Source organism: Rhinoderma darwinii, chromosome 3 (assembly GCF_050947455.1).
Source record: "Rhinoderma darwinii isolate aRhiDar2 chromosome 3, aRhiDar2.hap1, whole genome shotgun sequence".
NCBI classification, from domain to species: Eukaryota; Metazoa; Chordata; class Amphibia; order Anura; family Rhinodermatidae; genus Rhinoderma; species Rhinoderma darwinii.
The window spans coordinates 13,647,124-13,674,281 of record NC_134689.1 but is presented as its reverse complement, the minus strand read 5'-3'; the positions used below and the strand labels follow the sequence as shown (position 1 = coordinate 13,674,281).

Here is a 27,158-nt window from a genome sequence, read left to right as displayed (position 1 = left end):
TTTAAGCTTTTAACCTCTTGGTGCACCATGACCTACTTGTACGTTATGGAATGACTTGTGTTAAGGCACCATGCCATACATTTACATCATGGCATTGCATGGGCACAGACACTATGAACGGGAGTTCGTCAATAGTTGACCGCTGTAACGGTCGGGATGAGAGAAACCTCTGATCCCGGCCATTCAACCCCTTAGATTACGGGGTCAATAGCGAACACTGCATGTAAGGTGTTTGAAAGAGAGAGGGGGCACAGACTAAATACTATGGCGGCCATGAGACCAACAAAATGATGTTATTTTTGCATTCCCACCTCAAAAAATTCAATAAAAGCTAATCAATGAATAATATGCACCCCAGAATGGTGCCGTTGAAAAATACAAGTCGGCCTGAAAAACATTGTACAGCTAAACCAAGGCAAATTAGTCAAACTACTAGAATCCGATGATGAAATAAGTAAAAAAATTTAGGGGTATACATTTTACAGTATATTAATCTTAGACCCCATGCACACAGTCATGCCCGTAATCACGGGCCGCGAGTGCGGGCACGGCCGGTTGCCGACAGCCGCCCGCATTCTTGGCCCGTGCTCCCATACAAAGTATGGGAGCACGGCCCGTAAAACGCAAAAGATAGGATAAGCGGCCCGGGCACTTTCCCGTAAGTAAACGGGAATGTGTCCGTGGACAATAGAAGTGAGTGGGTGGGTAATTGTGGACCGCATTTACGGACGATTTTCACGGTCATGTGCATGGGGCCTTAAGGGGTACTGTACCTGTATCATTTATTCTATAGGTAGGGAGCCACCCCCTATGTTTTAGTTGTTCGATTTTTCCATGTGGAAAACAATGGAGAAACTTCAGTTGCAATGTGAAAGGGGTTGTCGCTTTGGACAATTCCTTTTTATTAGAAGGGTCCCTCAACAATTACCTCCTCATAGGGTGGCCCGCTGCTGGGACCCTCAGCGATCGGCTCTGATCTGTGAGGGAAACTGTCAGTTCCCCTAATTTCTCTGCAGCACCACCACAGGTGAAATAAAGCATTACATGGTGCCCATTAAAGTCAATGGGCTGGCCGATTCTGAATTATAGATGATGAGAGTCCTCAATGTGGGACCTTTTCTAAACTAGACAAACCCTTTAAAGGGGAAAGTTGTAAGAAATAAGTAAATGCCGCCAATTAGGGACACAGTGTCATGAAAGGGTTAACCTCATTTCTTTGGATCACGGAGTCTACTTTTAGCTTTTTTTTTAATTTTATTTTTCTTATTCTTCACATTCTTACAATCTCACTTTCCCCAGAAGTGACTCAAGAATGGAGATTTTTATCTTCATTTGCCTTTAGGTAGACCAGCCTAGCCTATTTAGTTCTGGCTAAACCCCCTCCCCCAATATATTCCCCTCCCAGCCCCCCATTGAATATCAGGTGATGACATTACAGCTTTACCATGAGATCGCAATAAGTGCATCCCCTCCTTCCCATCATCTCACGTTTCCATTGGGGCTCCTATACTCGGTTGTATTCTATTTCCAATGTTTTTTGTTTGGTTCTTTTTGTGCAAAAAATTGGAACAGATTCTAGAAGGAAAAGTTTTTCTTTATCCAGGGGTTAAAGATGTTACAGCCCCTATGCCCCATAAGAGGACATCAGTGATTTTTGTGAACAAAACCCGGCTTAGCATGTCGTGTTAATGTTTGTGAACAGAATTCCAGAACGACAGTGCAGACTGACACACAGGGAGAGGAAGCAGGTCAAGAATGTCAATTCACTTAGCAATTCATATTTATATAGCATTGAAGGTTTGTGAAAAGCTGTCATATATTAAAACATCAAAGCTCAGCTGGGCCCGGCCCGGTGGACAATGGTTCTGCAGTTCCGGTATCATGACCAAGAAACACTCGTCCCAATCTGATGTCACCCTGAATAGTCCAAAATATCTCTCACTGGTCAAACAGATGAGTAACTCGAAGCTCCAGGGCCCTAAGGCAAAATCTATAACCGGGCCCCCAACAATCGTGCATCATTTATAGTACTATGTTTTCTCATATGGGGCAGAGAGACCTTTTGAGCCCCCTCAGACTCCAAGGCCTGGGTGCAACTTCACCATCTGCACCCCTATACCCGCCCGGTCCTATAAATATTGGATAGAGGCATAGAGCTGCTTATGTATGTAAATGTTCCCGGCGGTAAAGTCGTGATCAGGGGGGCAAGGGGGGCAAGGGGGTATTTTTCTCAATTTCTCAATCTACCCAGCTGAAAATGGCTGAAAACAGGGAATAACAGCTTGTATTCAACTGCAAAGCAGATAACGAGAGTCCCTAAAAATACAAACTGTTTCTTTAAATAGTAAAATTTCAACATAAAAATGGCCGCCATCACTGGTAGTCACCCGTCATCTTTTACCCAGATAACCCGGAAACAGCTGGATCAAATATGAAATTATTTTAACTTGGGGGTTAGACGTATTTCTAGGGGGTTTTCTGAGTATAAGGGGAAAGTCCCTTCAAATATGGAAAGTTCCTTTAAATTGTGCGGCCATGTTTGTGTCCATAATTTGAGCTGAATCCACACTGCGTCACATATTGTAGTGAGATGACGTTCTCCGGCCGGGGAGGGGAGGAATTCGGTGAGTGGGTGGCTTTTATTTTCACCTTGGATTTTAAAGTGCTTTGTTTTTGCATGTGCCCCGCCTTCACTATAGGCACGTCAAGCCCAAACAAAGGCGCCCGAGCACCTTCCCCAGAAGCAGAGTCACCTGGGAGGGCTCCCTGGAAGGAGGACATATCGGACAGTGTCTTGGGACTGTGACACTAATTTTCCCCTCCATACGTCCAGGTATGAATCAGGAAGTAGGACCGAGGTGCTGTATATGGAATGTAACTACAGATGTAGCAGAGGTGAACGTGTTATTTATCGCTTTGTTGACTTGCATCCTGATACCTTTTCAAATGATAGGGGGTTTCTAGTTGTATTAAAATAAATCTTGATCATTGTATGATTCGGAATTCGGCAGCTTTCTAAAATACTTTGTGTTTCAATTCCTTATCATTTCCAAGATCTCTGCTTGTTGTCAGTTAATAGGAACATTCTTGTTGACATCCAGAGGCTGAAAACCTGTACAGACCTAAGACTTCTTACAGCCCATGGTTTGCTACAGTTGTATCCATTCCAGTCCAGGTTATCCTCTGAACTATAAGGCCGTGTTCACATTACCGATACTATATGTTGACCGCTTTTCCGTCAGAGGAAGAGAGGATCGAAAACATTAAACGGAAAGCAACGTTTTCGTTAGAATTACCACTGATTTCAATGGTAATTATTTTGTATCAGTTGATTTCCGTTTGTCTCCGCTCGCCAGGTTTCCGTTTTTTTGGAACGGAAACAAAAGTGCAGTCTGCAGAACTTTTGTTTTCATTCAAAAAAATTTAAACCTGGTGAACGGAGACAAACGGAAAGCAACTGATACAAAAGAATTACCATTGAAATCAGTGGTAATTCTAACGGAACCGCTACTTTCCGTTCAATGTTTCGATCCTCTCTTCTTCTGATGGAAAAGCGGTAAACGGATACTAACGCTAGTGTGAAAGAAGCCTAAACAGTCTGATACATTTTACATGCACTGACACATTGTAGCAAACTACCAAGACAGAAGATATTTGTTCTGCTTTGTGTCATTTAAGTCTGATACATTTCACCTGCACAGATACATTGTAGCAAAATACAGAGACAGGAGAGATTTGTTTTGCTGTATGTCATTTAAAAGTCTGAAACATTTTGCATGCACTGACACATTGTAGCAAAGTACCAGGAAAGGAGAGTTTTGTTCTGCTGCTGTGTATAGCTCACAGAGGATTGTCTAGACTGGATATAATTGTTACAGACCCTCAGCTGTAAATAGTATTGGGTCCGTATGGGGTTTTTATAGGCGCAACATTTTAAACATTTTGCGGGATTTCAGTTTTGGTCGGTGTAAAGTGTGGAAAATGTGGTGACATTTGGCAAAAATGTTGAAAAAAAAAAATGTGCTACACAGTGATGACAAAGTCAGCTCTGCTACAATTGTATATCACAATATGTTGCAGACATTGGAGAATTGAAGAACATTTTAATAATCTGGGACCTCTGCTGGGAGTGCACGAGGGTTGTAGTGGGCACTAATTGAAGTAAATGGAGCTAAGCTGCAATACCACACACAACCTATGGACAGATGTGGCGCTGTTTTTGGAAGAAAGCAGTCATGTTTTTCAAATCCTATACTATTCCTTCAAACTCAGGGACCTTACTTCTGCTCATTTCCCTCAGTATATAGGAGTTATAGAAACAGCCAACGCTTAGCTGTTTCCATTACCCCCATATTTTGTATGGAGCGGCAGCGTGCTTGTTTGACCGTCGCTTCTTTCTGCGGTCATTTCCATTGGAGCTCATCATTTTAGCACCACAGAGATAATGATCTTTGAATGGTTATTTTTGGATGTGAATGAATACATTTTAATCATTATATAATGGAGTTTTTGAAAATTTCTAATAGACTTCAAGATCTCTGTTTGCTGTCAATGAATTGGAACATTTCTGTTTACATCCAGAAGATGAAAACCCATGTCCAGCTGACACAGGTGCACAGTTAGTTACTGTGTATAAAAAAAAATATCTCTGGTAATGAACCCTGCAGCTGTGGCAGTTCTACATTATCAGGATCACTATTTGCTGTCAGTGAATAGGACTATTCTGTTTACATTAAAAGGCTAAAAAAAAACGTACAGATCTAATGTTTCTCACAGCTAAATGTTTGCTACAATTGTATCCAATCTAGACAATCCCCTCTGAACAGTCTGGACTCCGCTGATACATTGTAGCAAACTATTAGGAGTCTGTGTTTAGCTCACAGAGTGTTGTCTAAACTGGATACAATTGTAGCAAACTCAGCTGTGAGAAGTCTTAGGCCGGGTTCCCACAGTTCGGATACGCTGCGTGAAAATCACGCAGCGTATCCAACCTGAAACCCGCCGTACATTCCGTCCGAAAGATTGGAAACTGAATTTCCGCTGGGGAGAAGAAAAAAAATAACTATCATACTTACCCCCTCCCTCTTCTCTGCGCGTAGTCCGGCCTCCTACGATGACGTTGCAGGCCATGTGACGCTGCAGCCTGTGATTGGCTGCAGCGTCACATGGGATGAAACGTCATTGTAGGAGGCCGGACTACAGGACGAAGGAGGTAGTTCTGGGTAAATATGATTTATTTTTTTCCAGAGTTGCGATTTTTGCGGTGTAAGCGCTGCGACTACGCCACAAAAGTCGCAACACTTGGCTTTCTGTTGCGGGTTTTGCATCCCCATTAAAAACCCGCAACGGAAAATCAACAAAAAACGCAGCATAAATTGACATGCTGCGGAATTAAATTCCGCACCACAGGTCAATTTATTAATGTTTACGCTGCGTTTAAGCGTAAACGCTACGGAATTTCCACAACGGAATTGTGTGCGGAATTTCCGCAGCATTTACAGTAGCAGCAAAGTGGATGAGATTCAGAAAATCTCATGCCCACGCTGCGGGGGGAAAAAAAACCACAGCGTAAATGTTAATAAATTGACCTGCGGTGCGGAATTTAATGCTGCGTTTCTGTTAATTTTGTGTTGCGGGTTTCCCCCATGGAATGCATTACATTTTTTTAACGTAATATATTGCGGGTTCCAGGTCGGACATGCTGCGTGATTATTATGCTGCGTATCCAACCCGTGTGAACCCGGGCCTTAGGGTTAGCTTAAACAGAGTTTTTGGGCACTGATGTTGCCACGGACACCGCGTTGGAATAAGCGCCAGAAAACGGTCGAAATCGCTCCCCATTGACTTCACTGGGAGGCAGAGGCGTTTTTTTTCCTGGGCGGCTATTGGCCCCTCATGGGCAAAAAAAGCAACATGTCCTTTCTTGTCGTGGTTTCCGCCAATGACCCCGTTGTTTAATTAATTGGAGGCAAGAAGAAGCAGCGGCGCTCGTTCCTGAGCGTTTTTTGCTGCCTTTTTGCCTGCAGTCCTTGCATTAGCTTCAAAGGCCGCGGCCAAAAAACGCCACGAAGAAACGCTGAAAAATACGTGCTGGCAGTTCAAAATCTGTCTCAAAATTCCTGAATGAATTCTGAGGCAGATTTTTTTCTGTGTGAACAGGGCCTTAGGTGCAGGTTTTCAGCCTCTGGATGTAAATAAAAATGGTCCCATTCACTGACCGCAAGCACTAGCAGAGATCTCGAAAAATGTGAGGAATTAAGATACAAACTGTATTAGAAAGTATCTGAACTTTTTTTATGTTTTATTAAACATTGGTTAAGCTTAATTTACATAAACCAATTTATAAAACCCCCATTTACACCTCTGGGCAGTGTGTGACATGTACGCTGTTCTGTCAGGTAAAGTTAGATCATATAACAGTAACTTTTGAGGCCTCTGTGTGAGAGACTTGAGCCCGGTGGCAGTGAATACAGCTCCGTATACCCTAATCAGGACAGAACAGGAAAATTGTGCAAGTCCCGGTAGAACAGGAGTAACGTTGTCCTGTCACAACCTGTTTAACTCCTGCGCGTTTCAAAATAGCTGCGCCCTCAGGCAATATTGTCAGTATCCAGACTCCATCCATAATCACTAACCAAATACATTGTATTAAACTATCATTACCTCCGTAATCGACTGCATGCTGTCAGACTATCCATTACCTTATCTGACAACTACTTTCTCGGTATCGGCGATCACATGACTATAATTAGAATAGATAAAACACAGCTATGATCAAGGAAAATCCATCATTCTATAATAAACATTGTTGTGCGGCTCTGTTCACACCACGTTCTTGATTTCGGGGTTTATACATCGCGAGGATTTCCTCCGACAGAAATCAACGACATATTCAGTGGCATTTGTCGCCCATAGGACCTCATAGTAAAAAACTGTTTTTATACTATATTCCTCTTCATGGAATAGCGCAGTCTACTACGCTATTCCCTACTGCAAAAAATAAGGTCGACACATACGAGCCCGGCGTATGCCAAGAATTCTCACTATTAACATACGCCGGGTGAATGGGGTCTATGGATATGTTAGGCGGTGGATGGGGCCTATGGATATGTTCAGCAGTGAGGCCTATGGATATGTTCAGCAGTGAATGGGGCCTTTGGATATGTTTAGCAGTGAATGGGGCCTTTGGATATGTTTAGCAGTGAATGGGGCCTATGGATATGTTCAGCAGTGAGGCCTTTGGATATGTTTAGCAGTGAATGGGGCCTTTGGATATGTTTAGCAGTGAATGGGGCCTATGGATATGTTTAGCAGTGAATGGGGCCTATGGATATGTTTAGCAGTGAATGGGGCCTATGGATATTTTCAGCAGTGAATGGGGCCTTTGGATATGTTTAGCAGTGAATGGGGCCTTTGGATATGTTTAGCAGTGAATGGGGCCTATGGATATGTTTAGCAGTGAATGGGGCCTACAATTATGTTTTGCATGTCTCTAGCATTATGTGAACAGAGCCTTAATGGCATAAATAGTTAATCTGTGAGGCCCCCTTACATTGCATTTACAGGCACAGTATTTCTTGCAGATGACGATCACATTTTCCCATAATAAACCCCTGGATTTGTTCATCTGTATCAATCTGCCATATGCATCCATAGATCTATTAACCACCTACTTACCCTAAACTGCCAGGGATCGGTCTATTAATCCCTTTATCACCCTAGCCCTCAAGGAATGTTAACATAAACCCATCCACTGCTCTAGACCATCAGGTATTTAATCGATAACCCACTTCACTGCAAACAGAAGTCACAATGAACATCTTTACCACCCTAGACCACCAGGGCCACTTTTTCTCTCAAATCTACAGTACTCTACATCCAAAAAAGCAGAGCTGTATAAGAGATCCCTATATCATCCCAGCTTATGTGGTCAGCTGAGAGAAATCCAATGTGTATGGCCAGTTTTATAAGGAATGGAGGTGAACAAGTGCCAAGCCCAAGATGGGGGAGGGTGGTCACAAGGGCCGACATCACTTTATGACATCGCTTCTACTTATTGGAGTACTGTACCCACGTCACACCTCATCATGACATCATTACTTATTAAAATTAATGTTCCACTTGTCTTCCCTCGACAAACATTACACTGATGTCCGGGATAAACCTCTAGGGGCTATTCATCTGTATCACTCTGCCATATCCATTCATAGAACTATTAACCCCCTCCCTGCCCTAGACCACCAGGGATCGGACTATTAATCCCTTTACCACCCTAGACCTCCAGGAATGTTAACATAAACCCATCCACTACTTTAACACCATCAGGTATTTAATCGATACCTGATGCAAACAGGGACGTCACCATGAACATCTTGACCACCCTAGACCACCAGGACCCCTATTTCTCTAAACTCCTCCCTGCATCACAAAAAAGCAGAGCTGTATAAGAGATCCCTATATCATCCCAGCTTATGTGGTCAGCTGAGAAAAGTCCAATGTGTATGGCCAGTTTTATAAGGAATGGAAGCAAATAAGTACGAAGCCCAAGATGGGGGAGAGTGGTGACAAGGGCCGACATCACTTTATGACATCATTGCTACTTACTGGAGTACTGTACCCACGTCACACCTCATCATGACATCATTACTTATTAAAATGAACGTTGCTTTTGTCTCCCTCCCCCCCCCCAAAAAAAAATCATAAGGCTATGTTCACATGGCAAACAAAAAATGGCTGTAAAATACGGAGCTGTTTTCAAGGGAAACAACTTGCGTTTTTCTATTGAATGAAAAACGGCTTTTAACGGCTTTTAAAAACGCCCCCGTAAAAAACGCCCCGTGGGAACAGAACTCCTTTTTTCCCATTGAAATGGGCAGATGTTTGGAGGCGTTTAGCCGTTTTTCAGAGCGTTTACGGCTAAAAATAGCCCGTGTGAACATAGCCTAACAGTGATGTCCGGGATAACCCTCTGGGGGCCATTCATCTGTATCCTCTGCCATGTCCATTCTTCTACGTGTTCCGTTTAATGGAAATAGAATGTAATACGGCCCGATAAATCCCTGGCGAGTATTATACTATAATTAGAAGCTATGGAGGCAATACAAGGGGCCTTTGTCCAGGAACATGTCAGGTTAATTTAATTAAAACTCCAACCGCCTTTAACGAAATCTCGGCTTGTGTAAGGTTCAAAGCGTTTAATCCCCAGAGCCTGAATTTCCTATTTGAGTGTTAATTTAGTAGCGCACAATCCAACCACTCATTAATGCTTTGTACAGTCTGCAAGTTAAACACAAAATAGATTACCCAGTTGGTGTTTTTGCATAATTTTCCAATCATTATTTGCAGACAATATAAATAGCGGTGATAAGTGGCGCAGAAAGGTGGGGAGGCCGCTTAGCTAAGATACTGTGAATAGTCTGCCGGATCTACTTCACCCCATAGTCATCATAGAAACCAAATTTGGGTAAATTGGCTAAGAATTAAAAAATAAAACAAAATTTAGCTCAATGTGAATGCAGTCTATTGTTCCCTGTTATCAGCCATTTCAAGCCAATTGTAGTATTTTTTTAAGGATGTCCAAAAATATTGTTTTATGTCACATATCTCTAGCGCTGAGTGCCTCCAGGTATATTTACATACATAGGTGGGACTGATATTAGCAGCGTGTCTTATAATGCTACTGAACTATTATAAGCTGCAGGCATCATGCGTATTACTATCAGCGGGGTTCTATGTATTTAGAATTAAAGGGGTATTCCGGTCAAAAAATAAACTGGATAGGTCATAAATGTTAGATCATTCGGGGTCTCACTACAGGGACCGTCACGATTGCTAGAATGGGGGAACTTGGTCCCCCCCGCTCACCAAACACAGCAGCACAATTGTGTCAATGATGAGTTTGATAGAAGCAACAGTCGTTGGGTTGTTTGAGATTATAAAAAAAGAAGGATCTGCTTTTTTCCAAAAACAGCGCCACTCTTGTCCATGGCCAGTGTCTGGTATTGCAGCTAAACAATAAAATCTTGGTCTATTGTTTTTCAGGTGTGAAGTCCTCACTGGAGTGCTATTAACATGGAAAATCTGCATTCTATTGACTTTGAAGAGTTAGCGGAAATTGGTAGGTAACTGGTTCCTAGTGAGGGTTCAATATGATATGATGAAGATGTAGTGCATTGGGCGGAGCCCTCAGTGGGGGTGGGGTCCATTTTGAGTTTTGCTATGGTGCCCTATGATTTCTATATAGGCTCCTGTTCTTTTGTATCTCCTATCTCCTCTATCGACACTTTCTCCTTTTACTTTTTCAATATTATAATGTTTGCTCGTGGCAAGTAGAGTTCCTACTGGGCGCACAATGGGCCGATGATCCCTGTTTTCTGCCATGTGCTATTTCAATGTCTAAGGGTATGTTCACACACAAACTCAAAAACGTCTGAAAATACGGAGCTGTTTTCAAGGGAAAACAGCTCCTGATTTTCAGACGTTTTTTAAGCCACTCGCGATTTTCAGTGCATTTTTTACGGCCGTTTTTGGAGCTGTTTTCAATAGTCTATGAAAAACGGCTCCAAAAACATCCCAAGAATTGACATGACAAAACAACCTGTTGGAACAGAACGCCATTTTCCCATTGAAATCAATGGGCAGATGTTTGGAGGCGTTCTGTTTCCGATTTTTCGGCCGTTTTTCGGCCGTTTACGCCCCCCGAAAAAAGGCCGTGTGAACATACCCTAATTTTGTGTTTGCATTACTTGGATTAATATATTTTCCTCTTGACTGATTTTCTGAACACCAATAAAAAAAAAATAAAAAAAAAATACAGAGACGGCCGTATGTGGCAGATATGAAGAGTAAAGTCGGGTTCCCATTGTCTATATATAAATACATATATATATATATATATATATATATATATTAGGGACAATCAAATTAGTCATACGTCTGTAAAACATGCACTTGAAATATTGCAGCCTCCATCCTATGATATGATTGGTGGAGATCTGACATCTGGGACCCAATTGATGTCAAGGACAATCCTGTCCAATTCTTGTTTTTTGTGCTCCATGTGAGAAAAATCAATTGGAGTTACGGAAACCATTGAAATTGAAGACCAAGTAAGGCCTAGAACTGGTTCTTGGGATCAGTTGGGTCTTAGCTGTGGAATGATGATACATAATTTGTTTGTTCTTTATAGGATTTATTTGTATTTTTGGTGACTAGTTGGGTATCTTCCGTTTTCATGTCCATATCTTTCAACACAACCGGGGGCTGATTGGAGAAGGATGACTATATGCAATGTTGGAGAAGTTGTATGGGGTGCTCAGATTTAAGATGGGCAATGATCTTATTTTGTCTTTAATTTTAAAAAATTATGTTTTTTGTAGAACTTCAGAAGGATGAGGAGGAACAGGCGCAGTGGAGTGGTGACACTGTTGTGGATTCTCCGACTCTGGAAGCCAATGATGTCAGTATAAGTCATCCATACTACGACATTGCCCGCCACGGTATTATCCAAGTTGCTGGTGAGTCCTGAAGGATACCACACTTCATGCATTATAAACTTGGATTATACATTTTATTTAATTTTTTTATTTTGTTATATTTTCTTCAACAACGTAACTATTATTCACAAATCATAATATAACAATACCGAAAGAAAAAATATATCTGTCATCAATATACCTACCCATAACCAAACCCCCTCTTTTCAAACATAAGGGAGAGAAGGACGAGAAGAAAAAAAAAATTATAAAATTTTTGGGATTTTGATGTCCCATTGACGTGCCCCCCCCCCCCCGCCCTTTCCATCTAACTATCCTGATGTTTACTATTATGTCCCAGCAAAGTCTATGGGGAGCTTCTGAGACTACCACTTCTCCTCGTGTCCCACAGGGTAAGCGGTAGGCAAAAGTCTTGGAGATGTCCATCACCATGACAATCCCTATTATATACTTGATGAATACTTTGAGACAACAATATCAGGGCTGAATTTAACTATTTAGAACCTGATATTTTATTAAATGCGGTTTCCCCCATTCCCAAATGGAGAGTCACTAGATCATTACGACCCAAAATGTGCTATGAATATGCAGGGAAAAACAAATTTAAAGGTATAAATATTTAAAGGGGTTGTCCTCTATAGACAACCCTTACTTGCTAGAAAGGTTCCTTAACAGTAGATCACAACGTTTCTTCCTGCTGTGACCCCCAGTGATCGGCTGTTATCTGTGGGTAATAGGGTTGCAACCCGACCGGTAAACACCAGTATCCACCTCAAGAAGCCGGGGCCAGTAAAAGTTTTTCACCTGCAATAATAAGTGAAAATGCAAGTGATAACTCCCCCTGCCGTTCGAATGTTGACCTTTCGGTTGCCCCCTCGGTCCTGCAGCAATGACGCCACACACATCATTTACATGACCACTGCAGTCAATCAAATGATGTACGTGACGTCATCACTTCAAGACCGGTGGGGACCACCGAAATGTTGTCGCTGGAGCTGCAGGAAGATTTAAAAGGTGAGAAATCTTTTTATTTTACTTAATAACATTTTATTTTTTATTTTTAGTATGGTCTGAGGTCTGATCAGGGGTCTGGACACACAGGGGGCACTGTGTAGGGCACTATCTACAGATGGCACTATGTGGGGCACTATCTACTGATGGCACTATGTGGGGCACTATCTACAGATGGCACTATGTGGGGCACTATCTACAGATGGCACTACGTGGGGCACTATCTACAGATGGCACTATGTGGGGCACTATCTACAGATGGCACTACGTGGGGCATTATCTACAGATGGCACTATGTGGGGCACGATCTATAGATGCCACTGTGTGGAGCACTATCTTCAGGGTGCACTATGTGTGTCACTTTCTACAGGTGGTACTGTGTGGGGCACTGTTATTTGTATGGGGCACAACCTATGGCCCTATTTTCAGGGGACCCAACATGTGGTACTCTTTTTATGGGGCACTGTGTATGTGTGACACAACTGAATTCAGGGTGCACAGTTCGGCCAACATTCATCTAGTGTGTATGACCCCTTTTACCATAAAGGTATTAAAACTCCATGTATAAAAGCCCACTCTGTGTGAACATGCCCAAAAGCACACCCACTTTTTTTACGTGCGTTATCCTGGCCAGTATTTTTGGGTGGGAAAGGTGGCAACCCTAGTGTGAAAACCTGGCAGTAAGTGTTAAATTTCCCTGCAGTGCCTCTACAGGGGAAATTAAGTATTACACAGTGCCCATTCATATCAATGTCTTGTCGTTGTAATGCAGGACAGGACAGGTCCTCCAGAGTGAGAGACCCTCTTTGTAACCGCTCTCCACTCTGACCAAGAGATGAGGAATGGGGTTTCTAAACCAGACTACCCCCCCCCCCTTTAAGGTAGAATTTTTTTAAAAGGTAACTACATAATATGGGTATTGTAAACCGCTGGTTGAGTCTCCTTATGTTTCTAATATATCATGTAAACTTTTTGCTATACTTTCGATCCTGTACCCATTCCCAATCTCTTGCCCCCATGATTGTTTGTGTTGTATCCTACAGGATTAGCAGCCTCTTAGATGTAATATAATCCAAACAAGCATTCCTGGCTGGTAATAGGTTTTGAAGTTAATGAGATTTTTATTTTTAGAAGAGCTCAGATCAAAGCCCAGCAACCTGCGTTAAACCATAAAAAAATATTTGATTTAATGAACCTGTAATAGAACCAGACGAGTCTTTGTTATTTTCAATACTTAGGTTTGTCCAATTGGTGGCCCCGGGACCCTCTATGGGACAACCAGTATTTTTCATTTTTTTCACATTTGCCATAATGACTGAACCCTACATTACTTGCCTCTCTTTGTCCATAGTGGCCATGTCTTTTGTCCTATGTTGTCAGCTGCTCCCAAAATAGACATTACATTACAGTGGAGACTCCCATGAATAAATGTCGAATGGGCTGCCTCCCGATCCGGATTTACGGAGTAACAAACTAGGCAATTGCCCAGGGCTCCCTTTTGCTTGGGTACCCCAAAGACTAGACTCCCAGGAGCAACCTGAGAGTGTAAACCTTCACTGCCGCAGACCACCAGGGACCTTACCATTAACCCTTCATTAATTGGACTTTCCATGACGGTATTATTTTTATTCTGAATCTTTGGCCATTGAATGTCAGTATTGTGCGTGAAATATGGCAGTGTGGGCACTATATGGTAGTATTATTTGGAAACTGTTATTATATAGACATTTTATGGTGGTATTACTTGGGCACTGTTGGCAGTATTGTGTGGGCACTGTATTGAAGTATTATTTGGCATAGTATGGCAATATTCGTGTAAAAAATTTCAGCTAAAAATTCTATCTGTATTTTATATGTATATTTTGAAATTATGAGCTTTCCAAAAATGGTGAATGGGGGACGCTACTTGTTGCCCAGGAACCCACTTTTTATAAAAGCCGCCCAGCTTGTCTCCTGCTATAAGTGCTTTGTAATTGTACCAACTTTAGCCTTCTCGTAGCTCTGATCATTCACAGATTTTGGGGAGACGCTTCCTGTACTTGGGGGTGTTCCCTTTAGTAGCCAAAAGGCTACAATTGCCCGACCTGTGCTTATTTTTGTTACTTGCCAGACACTTCCCATTGAATAAGGTTCTGAAAACACAGCCCCCCTATGGACAAGAATATGGGCCAGAAATCCAGGGCCAGAATCAGCCTATCTGGCATCTGTGCAAATGGCACTACCCCCCCCCCCCTCCATAATGGCTCCATAAAACACCACCAAACATCACGTACATCACCTACACAGACAGGACAGCACCTACTTAATATACATGACATACACATACAGCACCCACACATAGGATGACGTCTTCTCAATGTAACATGGCCCCAGTAGGTCATTGAGGATGGCACTCCAGGTCGCACATAGCAAAGCCAGGCCTTGGAGATGAACCACCTGACTACTGTGCACTTCAGTCTTTACACCCCAAAATACGCAATTGAAATTATGGCTGTTCTGACACGACCTATATTTTGTCTTCCAGGAGACGATAACTCGGGGAGAAAAGTGATCACATTCAGTTGCTGCCGTCTCCCTCCCTGTCATGAGATTGATCACGTCCGTCTTCTGGAGTAAGTCATAGCATTAATACCACAGACATTGTTGCCCTAAGCATTAAAATGGGTCCTATATTTTAATGGTACTCCATGGGCATGGTCTTCACAAGCTCCTAAAATCGACGTGGTACTTCATATTGGAGAGCCTTCCCTGAATGAGATATCCTGGACATGCTCCATTACTGCTGTGTAGAATTGGCATATGGCGTTTTTTAGATAAAGTTGCACCTCATTTCCACCACAAACCCATTTTCAAATACCCTATTAGGCATTTTTGAGTGAGTAGAGGGGAAGGTCCTCTGTTCAGGACCCTCATCTATTAGACAAAGCGGAGAGTATCTACAAAGAACATCTCTCATTCTGGAGGACTCAGCAAGTCCATGCATTACTAAAAAAAAACGAAGGCCATTGATTTAAACTGGATACTGTGTAATGCCTCATTTTTCCTGTGGTGGTGCTGCAGAGAAATGTAACACTTGCTACTGGATTCCACCACAGATTACAAACAATCATTGAGGGTCCCAGCCTGTGATCATCTCATTTTCTGGGATTCTTATAACAATAAGGCCACATGCACACGACCGTAAAAAATTCCTGTAATTGTGGACCGCAATATGGTCCGCAATTACGGACCCACTCGGTCCTATTGACCGCGGACAACTTTCCGTATAGCTATGGGGAGGTGTCCGTGCCATAGAAACGTGACGTGATTTATGGAGCATGTCCTACTTTTCGTATTGTACGGGCCGTTCTCCCATACTTTGTATGAGAGCACAGCCCAAAAATGCAGCCCGTGGCCGTCCGTGCCCGCAATCGCAGGCCGTGATTACGGGCACTTCCGTGTGCATGAGGCCTATGGATCCATTCATTTCTATTGGCCACGGGCACCTTTCAGTATTTTACGGATGGGTGTCCGTGCTGAAAAAATTATAGAACCTGTCCTATTCTTGTCCGTAATTACGGACTCTCCCATAGAGGACTCTCCTTATTACCCACTCCCACCAGCTGCACAGGTGATGTCCGCTATATAATATATAAAATTACTTTTTCATTGCGTAAAGTCAAGAGAAGTGTCATAGATAGACATTTTTTTTAATTTTTTATTAATCTTGGCAAAACCTACAGATTATCGCCCGAGGCTTCAAGTAAAATCCTGTATTGTCTAATGGCTTTCATGTCAGTAAAATGTCACAATACATTGTATTGACTGAATTTTTGGCATATGGAGCATATGATGTTTGAAGTGTCTGCACAGACTCAATCTTTTTTTGAACATTACAATTTTTATTTTTTTAACAAAAATCCTCGAAATCTGACTAGAGCAATATTTTTACAATATTATCTCCATAATATGGCATCTGATGGAACATATGCCATATTCTGTGACTAAAAAGACTGTAGTGCATCGCCGTATTAAATCTGACGCACACGGAGGTACAGTATGGGCCGATAGCATAGTATAGACGCGGCGACGCCGCATTACGGATCCATATAACACAAGTCCGTAATACAGTCATGTGTATTTAATAAGCTCTGACCGATCATATACTATACCTGTATCTCTCAAGGGCAAAGACTAGTTAAGGAGAGTATGGTTAAAAGGTAAGCAGGTGGGCTGTTATGCGGACGTCCATAACTCCATTGTAGCAGTGCCTTTCGCTACTATTCAATATGGACTCGGAAGCCGCAGGCCATGAACAAGAGAGTAATATAGATAAGACTGATAGACATAGAGAGAGAAAAAGGAGAGGAGGGAAGATAATAGGAAGGAATCTTTGTATATTATTCCGTTTCGGTGACCTGTTGACTAAAAAATAGCCCCTTAGCTTCCAAAATGGCTGACTATGATTGCAACGTCATGCCCGAAGTTACAAAACGAAAAGCAGCTCTGGAGCACAAACTGCACCACTAATAAATTAAATGGCGGGCAGAGTAAGTTGTATTGCTCGAGCCGATCCAGTGTAGTATGACGCAGGGGCGATGGGGTGTGTTTAAAAAAGTTCCAGAATTATTAACTCTTTTCATAATCATTTTTTTTCTTTCAGATATCTAAAACACACCTTAGACCAGTATGTGGAGAATGACTACACTGTCGTCTATTTTCATTACGGCTTGAACAGTCGCAACAAACCTTCACTGAGTTGGCTACAGAGCGCCTATAAGGCCTTTGACCGGAAGTGAGTAACACGTGTGTTTGTCATGTGTGTTTTGGTATGTAGTTCCATGAATAGGATTTCCTCAAATGAGGGGTGTACTGTCATTATAGCTCGGTGTCCATTATCACATGTTTAACTGTAGCAGTATTGAAACGGCACCAGGGGTCACCAGATGGCTGCTATAGGGGATGCTCTAGTCTACAAATCCAGACTGCTGCTATAGGGAGCGCTCTAGTCTACAAATCCAGACTTCTGTTATAGGGGGCGGTCCAGACTACACAGCCAGACTGCTATTATAGGGAGCGCTCGAGACTACACAGCCAGACTGCAGTTATAGGGGGCGCTCCAGGCTAGGCAGCCAGACTGCTCTTATATTGGGTGCTCCAGACTACACAATTAGACTGCCTGCAGTCACCACTAGGGGGAGATTACTGCATGCTGTTTTAATAAGTTCAATGTATAAACCGTTTGCTGTAAGCTCCTGAGCTCCCCTAGTGGTCTTTACAGGCAGCCAGAATTTTCTTATTTAACGCTATGGGGCAGGTTTATTCGTTCTATACACCAGTCTTAACCTTCGGGGCTGAGTCATTTTCTGATTTTTCATTTTCGTCTTCCAAGAGCCATAACTTTTTTTTTTTTTTTCCATGCGACAAATGGTGGACAGCGGCTCAGAAGCTGAGTTGGTGACACCATCCCCGGGTGTCGAATACATGTTATAGCTGAGACCCTGGGGTAATGGCGAGGACCGAAGTTTGCTCCTAACCCCGCCATTAACCCCTTAAATGCAGCTGTCAAAAGCGATCAGTGCATTTAAGGTGTTTGAGGCTCATCGACACCCCAGCAATGATATTGCCGGGGTGCCGGTGGCTGCAAAGGCAATCGGAGGCCTAACACTGGCCTCCCAGTATGCCTAGTATGGAAGACTTTTTGTAGGGTCAAAAAGCTCACTATACCCCTAGCTAAAGAGGTGTAGCTTCCAAAATGGGGTCACTTTTGGGGAGTTTCCACTGTTTTGGCACCATAAGACCTCTTCAAACCTGACATAGTGCCTAAAATATATTCTAATAAAAAGAAGGCCCCTAAATCCTCTAGGTGCTCCTTTGCTTCTGAGGCCGGTGCTTCAGTCCATTACCACACTAGGGCCACATGTGGGATATTTCTAAAAACTGCAGAACCTGGGCAATAAATATTGAGTTGCATTTTTCTGGTAAAACTTTCTGTGTTACAAAAAAAATGGATAAAAAATTAATTTCTGCAAAAAAATGAAATTTGTAAATTTCACCTCTACTTTCATTCCTGTGAAACGTCTAAAGGATTAAGAAACTTTCTAAATGCTGTTTTGAATACTTTGAGGGTGAAACTTTTAAAATGGGGTGACATTGGTTGTTACTAATATATAAGGCCCTCAAAGCCACTTCAGAACTGAACTGGCCCCTGTAAAAATTGCCTTTTGAAATTTTCTTGAAAATGTGAGAAATTGCTGCTAAAGTTCTAAGCCTCGTAACGTCCTAGAAATATAAAAGGATGTTCAAAATATGATTCCAATTTAAAGTAGACATATGGGGGATGTTAATTGGCAACAATTTTGTGTGGTATAACTGCCTGTCTTACAAGCAGATACATTAAATTTAGAAAAATGCACATTTTTGCCATTTATTTGCAAAATTTTGGTGGTTTTCACAATTAAATACTGAATGTATCGACCATTTTTTGCCAGTAACATAAAGTGCAATGTGTCACGAGAAAACAATCTCAGAATAGCTTGGATAGGTGAAAGCATTCCGGAGTTATTACCACATAAAGTGACAGATGTCAGATTTGAAAAATGAGACTCCGCCAGGAAGGTCAAAAGTGGCCAAAGCGGGAAGGGGTTAAATAAAATGAGATGTCTTGGATTGTGGTTGCACGGAGGTAGCCTATCAGCCTCTTTTATTCCTCCACTTTACAGATCCTCCAGTATAATATTTCCCATATCTCATAAGAATGCAGATCAGTATCTGGCGCTTGTTTACAGAACAGATCCATCAATTTGGATGGAAAACACGGCGTTTCCGATGAAAGGCTTTGACGGCCTCTTTTGTGCCTGTCTGTTTTGCTTGCTGTTCTGTTGCATGAATGTGGAAATCACAGCCCTCGAAACTTAAAAATGGCCCCAATAATTTCACTGTCGCCATGAGACCGTGAAACCACAAATCTAAGATGTCAGGTCTTCAAAGTGCGAAGAGAATAATGGAACTGAATGTGTAAGTTCTGCCGAAGGAATAATCAGCGATGGGATCGTTTCCAATTCTATATTAGTATCTGCTTACTATACCTATGGTTCTTCTTTAAAATATCCATGTAATCTTATTTAAAGGGGTATTCCGCTTTTAGCAAAAAAATAGTTTCTGTATCAATTCCTCATGGTTTTCAAGATCTGTGCTTGCTGTCATTCAATAGGAGGCTTCATTGTTTACTTTCAAGGGGATAGAAATCTGTCCTGGTCATGTGATGGACACACAGGCGCTGGGATCGTTACAAGACAGAGCACTGATACACATATTGTAACTGTAACGAGCCGTGCAGCTGTGTGTCCATCACTTGAGCAGGACAGATTTTTATTCACTGGATTAAACCATGGAGATTCCTTTTGCATGATAGCAAGCAGAGATCTTAAAAACCGTAATGAAATGATACAGAAAGTATATTGGAACATTTTATACCTTTTGATTATACAAAGAATGGCCTTTTTTGTTTTGCTGAAATCAAAATACCCCTTTAAATAAAGTCACATGATGTGACCATGGATATTTTAATGGAGAATCATAGGTATAGTAAGGAATACCCCTTTAAAGAAGAAAGCCGCCTTAACGGACACTTGCCTATTTTTAATAATTGTTTTTCTATGTAAACCCCGCCCACATTTACAGGTATGTTCCCATAATGACAAAGTACCTCCATTACACCTCTGTCAGAGTGCCCCCATAAACAGTGCCATCAAGATTCTCCAATAAAAAAAACACCCAGTAGAGTGCCCCCTTACAAATGGTTCCATACACGCAGCCATAGAATTTAACTGATAAAATTCTTACTCAATGTAGCCACCACAAGGGGGCGCTCACTACATACATATTTTACATATTTAATTAGGTCCCATTAAAGGGATTGTCCTATTAGGGGTTGTCTCATTAGGAAAACATAGGACCCCCTCCCCCCATTAACCAGGGCACCCCACAGTTTTCCTTGCACACCATAGTCCAGATTAAAATATACATAGTGTCTGTGTTCTACTAGGTACAAGAAGAATATAAAGGCTTTGTGTGTGGTCCATCCAACCAACTTCATCAAAGTCCTGTGGAAAATATTCAAGCCAGTCATAAGGTGAATGCAATATATTATATTGTATTGTATTGTATATAAGTGTATGCATACTAGGGACTGTGTGTGTGTGTGTGTGTGTGTGTGTGTGTGTGTGTGTGTGTGTGTACTACATAAGTGTCTGTGTATGCTCAATATAACAACGTATGTCAGTGCCTGTGGGACTGTAACATCTGTGATACTGTGTAACAACTGAGGGACTGTGTAATAACGGAGAAACTGTTTAAAAACTGTGGGACTGTGTAACAACTAAGGGACTATGTAATAACTGAGAGACTGGGTAACAACTGGGGGACTGTGTAACAACTAAGGAACTGTGTAACAATTGTGGGACTGGGTAACAATTTTATGCCTGTGTAACAACCATGAGACTAGTTGTTGGGCAATATGATTTGGAGTATTACAGTTCATAGCATGGACATTGGCTAAAATGAATCATTCTGTATCTGTATTTTTCCTTTACATTCACTTTATAAAATACTTGCATTGTGTTCTTGGAGCGCTGTGGCCCCTTCATTGTGCATATTGGTGTCGGTCCCAGAGGTTACATTCCCACTGATCAAACATTGATGGACTATGCTAAGTCCCAGAAAACCCCAATGATAGAGTTCTGGCTGCCTCCAGCTGCCACTAGAGGGAGCACACTGCATACAGATTTATACGGCCCTCATAGAGTTTAAGGGACTAAGGAGCCCATGATAATGAGGACACCTCTACCTCCCTTTGGCTCAAGATTTTGCCAATTAGTCCTTGAAATTAGCATTATGTTGTCCACTTCAGCTTTAGAACACCCTATTGTAAGAAGGAGTTGGCACCTCTAACACCCGGCGATCAACCGTTACATTGGAAAAAAGCCGCATTTAGCTAAACAGCGGCCACTGCTGGAGAAATGTGACATTACATTCAAATTAAGGGTCTGCCAGAACGGGAGATACTCTTACTGAGCAACTGTCCATTATAGCTTATAGAAGGGGTGTCCTGAGTGGGGACCCCTGCCCCTATGATGTCCATATGCCCTAATAGGGCTGAAAATACATTATGGAATCTAAACTATATGCAGATTTTTCTCATCGCCTTCTTTCTTGGCTGGTGCCGTAATCCGCTTGCAATTGCAGAAACAAACATAGATTTTCACAGTCCTTTCATTGGTTTCAAAGTAATTTTTTTTTTCTTCACGAGCCAAGCGTCGGGTGTGATAAGATCATCAGCGATCTCCATGCTCCACGCGTAATAAGGAACACTCGGCAATCGGGAACCATTCCACCGTTCTCGGGCCTTTCATCTTTCCTCCTCACAAATTATATTCAGTGAAAATGACAAACTCTATAGGTGCTACAAGATGTAACGCAGTAATCTCCCCGTGCCGACCGCTGATAAATTAATCACTGTTTGGAAACCTGCTCTGCGTAGCGTGATAACATTAACCCTTTATGGGAAAACGGCGCCCGACAGGGGTCGGAGCTCGATAAAAATCATCGATTCTTTTAAAAAGAAAAATGACTCTTATCTTATTTTATTCAGTCACAAGTTTGGCAAGAAGGTTCAGTACATGAATCACCTGAGCGACCTTCGAGAGCACCTGCGGTTCAACCGGTTGATCATCCCACAAGAAGTATTGCAGTAAGTGGCGCCATAGATATTTTACTTGAGGAAGGGGCCACCTAGAGATCCGTGGCCCGTTCACATTTAGAAACACGCAGTAGAAGTAAAAATATTTTTGAAGAATTTTTTCATTTTCAGAACTTTTTTCATTACCACATTCCGAGAGCCGTAACTTTTTTTATTGTCCCGTCAATGTAGCCGTATGAGGGATTTATTTTTTGGTATAGGGACGCTAGATAGGGGGGGCCTATCCCAGGTTGGTCTCGGCCCGATGGGCCAAATAGGTTGCCAGTTATATATCTTTCAATGGTACCAATCTGGGGTAACTTATTGATTACTTTTAATCATTTTGTTTTTGTTTTTTTTTGTTTTTCTTTTTTCACGCCCCTCATCACACGGTAAAAATATCAAGGTAACTTTATTCGACGTGTCCTTATGTTTACGCCAATGCCAGATACGTCAACGTATTTTTTTAATATTTAACTGTTTTTGCACAATAAAATTACTTTTCATAGAAAAAATTGTTTATTTTTTTCATTACAACATTCTGAGAGCCAAAACTTTTTTTTTTTTGCTGATGAGGGCTTGTATTTTGTGGGACGAGTTTTGTTATTCATTGCTACCATGTTGGGGTACACATAACACATTGATTACCTTTTTATACATTTTTTTAGTGGGGGGGGGTTAATGGGTACAATCATTAATTACGCCATTGTTTCTTTAGATTTTTTTGTTTACCGTGCGTCATAAATAACATTTTAAATTGTATTATGCTGGTCAATATAAATGCGGCGATACCAAAAAAGTTTCCTTTTATTTTATTTTCACTATTTTTGCCCTATAAATGTATGAAAAAATGATTTTTATCTACAATTTTTTTTATATATACCCTATTTTTTACTCCCACTAGCGGACTAGCATCTGCAATCCTCTGATCGCCTCAATACTACACTGACATAATTACAGTTTAATATTGTCCGTGCTTCACTGATAGGCAACCTATTTGGCCCATCGGGCCGAGACCAACCTGGGATAGGCCCCCCCTATCTAGCGTGCCTATACCAGTCATATTTGTTGCCTCTATGGTACGTAGATCCTTGACTATATCGTGGACACAAATAAAGAAGTTGTGTCCCCCGTCCCAAGGATCTACATACCACAGGGGCAGATTGTCACTAAAAAGTTAGACACCTAAAAGGAAACGGAACTTTTTTTTTTTTACGAAAAAATATCAAATACTAAATTGTGACTTTTGATTTCAGACATGATGAAAAATTACGTGTCCAACAGAAAGGAAGACCTCCACCAGTTAGTAAAGCCCCACCACCTCGACCGCCACTCCCAGCACAGCAATTTGGCGTCAGTCTTCAATAGTAAGCTTTTTATATTTGTCTTTTTCAAAGTTACCTGAAGCGAAATCGTAGTCTTTTAAGGTTATGTCCACTATTGCCACCATTTTTTATGGCTCTAATGCATCTAAAATATCCTGCCGTTTTGTGTATACAGCTCCTGTGCAGACCTATGTGATACTGAACCCATGTTTTTGCTCTGCGATCTCTACCCTCTCTTTTACGGTCTCTAGGTCAGGAGGAAGTAGGGCTCAGAGGGAATGGAGTAACACATGGCTGCAGTATTCCCTCAAGATCTAATTCACTTGTGTTGGATTTTTTTTGCTCAAATTTTTTCTTAGCTTTGATAGGGTATAAATTCTGCAGGTGAAATTAGATACCTCTAGCACATACTTTGGGACTGTCTCAGCAAATACGTTGGTGAAATATCGCCAGGATATGCCACCAATATCTGAATATCGGTGGTCCGACCGATGTGACCCCGCCGATGGCTAGAACAAAGTGGTAGCTGCACTAGGACACTACTGTCATTCCATCTTCTATTGGTTTCAATCGGCTTTCTTCGGAGGATGCATGGTCGGCCCATTATAGTCCGATAGGAGACATTGGGAGTAAACCGCGCCAGTCTCCATAAGAAACAAGCTGGCAAAAAATGCGACAAATGTGTTAAAAGGCACACGCGTGTTAATAAATTTGTCGCATGTTTGGCTGTCCGTGCGCCACTAAATGAAATCCGTGCCAGCCAAGTGCTGACGTACATTTCCAGTATAGTTTACGCCGTTTCTGGCATAAATTATAGTAAATGCTTTGGGTGGACACGCCCATTTTGATAAGCTCCACCCACCTTTTTTAAAAAGAGGGCAAAGTGGTGGAAACAACCCAGAAGTTGAATTTTTTTGTGACTTTTTGTCCGTTTGCAGCTTTTATAAGGCAGAAATCTGGCGTAGAAAGATTGTGAAATTCCCCCCATTCTTTCTATCAATCGACGGGGGTTACAGCAGCCGGACCATCGACGGTTGTACATTGGTGGCTTAGCCCAGTGATGTGCCACCAATGTCTATTCTGAAAACACCCTTAAAGGGGTTGTCCAGCTTCTGACAACTGATTACCTATCCACCGGATAGGTCATCAGTATGTCATCGGTGTGGGTCCGACACCCGGACCTCGCACCGATAAGCCGCTCCGGTGGCCTGTGGGCACCAGATGTTGTGGCACATAATGCTATGTACGGAGCCCAGAAGCAGTTGGCTCCGTACATAGCATAGCGGCCGTGCTGCAGAACTGCAGGTCGCTCCTATTCACTTTAACAGTACTGCAGCTCGGCCGCTATTCCGTTCCTGAGCTAACTGCTCCCGGCATGTACGTCCGATGCACGGAAGCAGCTGATCTGTGCGGGGCCCGGGTGTCGGACCCCCACCGATCATGTACTGATGACCTATCCGGTGGAAAAGTCATCAGTTGTCAGAACCTGGAAAACCCCTTTAAATCTTTGTAGTTCAAGTGGGTAGTACCAATAAACTGCAGTCGATAAATAGATCATAAAACGTAGCATTCCAGCATTGCCGTTGACGGGACTCGTTATTGTTTGGTTGTGTCATGTAATTAGCTGTCTAACTATCGGTAATGATCATGTAATGTATAAAAAATGTAAGGTAGAGGGAGATTTTATGATATAAACTTTATACAGAAAATCGACAAATGATCGCAACACCCACAAACCTCGAAATGAATTCAAAAAATTTAAAAAAAACATTGATCCAATTGTCACACAGTCTGGTAGAAATTTTTTCGGGACCTATCACATGTTGGTTTTCTCCATATTTTGGCAAGTGTGATAAAAGGGTGGAGCTTACATAAAGAGGCGTGGCTAAATTTCTCTCTGTGTCACTTGCAGCTGGAGCAGTACGAGGATGTTCCTACTACTTATCGGCCAGAGATGAAGCCCTCTAATTGCCGTTTTTTTTTTTTACCTATACTCTCAGCTCAGTATGGGGGGGGGGAGAGGGAGATAAAAATTTCTCCATTAAAAATATAGAATATAAATATTAACATAAGTATTCCTAGGAATTTTTTTTTCCTTTTTAGTGTAAAAATGCCCCCCCCCCCCTACTGATCAATACTCGACCGCAAAATCATCTAACCATTTACTCTACAGCAGGACGATCGTCACGCGTAAGATGCTTAAAATGCAGAAAGCCGAGTTATCGAGATATTCCAGGATAATGAAACGATGAGTTAATTCAATTTCCATCTTCATGTTCCCCGGGCAGAGAGGTCATGTATAGATTCTGGAGTGCTACGAGACATCACCTCTTATCTTCAGGGACATATGGTGCGCTCATATCATCAGTATTCCCTCTTTGTTTCAGATAGAGCGAGAATGTCAGGTTTATTTTCTGTAATATATAGACACAATGTACAGCGGATTACTTCTGGTGATACGATGGGGGTAGTGGTATAGTTAGTCAATGAAAAAGTGTTTTCCGATACAAACGCGGGTCAATTTTCGAGATCCAAATCTCTATTATGAGGGACCGGTCTCGGAGATATATATTTTTAATTGTAGATACAAAAAGATCCCTGCCACCCATCCCCCCTCCGACAGGGTCTTCCACTAGTTCCCCATTGGCCAAAAAAATACATACTGGGCCCCATGTAACATCTTATATGCTGATGATGAATATGAAAATATAACGCCAGTTATTCTGAGTGACTTGTATGGAGATCCAGTGTTGTCACCCGCCAGAACATTCTCTGTCTCTAGGCAACGGCCTGAACATGTTGGATGTACATCTTGGACAGTGCCGAGTATTCTTCCTGTTTTATCACAAGGTGCTGAATTTTAGCAACCATTTTAGCTGCTATGGAGATTTTATTTAGTCACAGGGTCACAGGATTCATACTTAAGTCACACCTTATAGGGGCGCCGTTTTGGTGGCTTCAAAAACTCCTGGGGATCACCTGTTGCTGCCGCAAGAATCTGCATCTGGCCATATGTTTCCCGTGCAGCGACCACTAGAGGGGAAATGTCGTATTACATGCCGACTAGTCAAATCAGTGGGGCCGCCAGAGCCTCATTGTTAACGGTTCTCCACTCTTGCTCATAGAAGAGGGTCCCAAGTGAGGGATCCACCTCTATGATGTCCATATACCCTATCAGGATATATAAAAAGGAATGTCTTCCCCCATTGACAGCCCAAAAAAAAAAATTACAAAAAATGAGTAGGGACTCTAATAAGTAATTACAATGGAATATTCTGCTTTTCATGACAGTTACATTTTTATGCTATATTACATTGTACCCCAGGCCCCTCTCTCCCAGCACTGATTATAGGTGTGAGGACAATATTGTTTTCGTGCTACATATCTTAAATGTAGGTGTGATCGATGGGTTTTCCTGGAGGCCCTTTCAATGCAGGCAGGACACTCTCAGGAGATGTATAAAAAGGGTTGTATGAGGTTAAAAAAACATGGCTGCATTTTTCTAGAAACAGCGCAACTCTTGTTCATGGGTTGTGTCTGGTATTGCAGCTTAGAATCATTCACTTTAAAAGGGGGTGAGCTGCTATACCAGACACAGCCCACAGACAG

General features: G+C 42.0%; 1 protein-coding gene across 1 annotated transcript in view; it reads left to right on the top strand.

Annotated features, from left to right (window-relative positions):
- Positions 1-2,649: 2,649 nt before the first annotated feature.
- Positions 2,650-27,158, top strand: part of ARHGAP8 (Rho GTPase activating protein 8) — a 43,788-nt gene continuing 19,279 nt past the window's right edge. The window contains exons 1-8 of the mRNA XM_075855964.1: positions 2,650-2,833; positions 10,042-10,117; positions 11,379-11,516; positions 15,031-15,118; positions 17,149-17,280; positions 20,533-20,619; positions 22,138-22,236; positions 23,481-23,591. Of these exons, the coding sequence (XP_075712079.1) occupies positions 10,072-10,117; positions 11,379-11,516; positions 15,031-15,118; positions 17,149-17,280; positions 20,533-20,619; positions 22,138-22,236; positions 23,481-23,591 (701 nt within the window). The 5' untranslated portion in view covers positions 2,650-2,833; positions 10,042-10,071. The remainder of the gene's footprint in view (positions 2,834-10,041; positions 10,118-11,378; positions 11,517-15,030; positions 15,119-17,148; positions 17,281-20,532; positions 20,620-22,137; positions 22,237-23,480; positions 23,592-27,158) is intronic.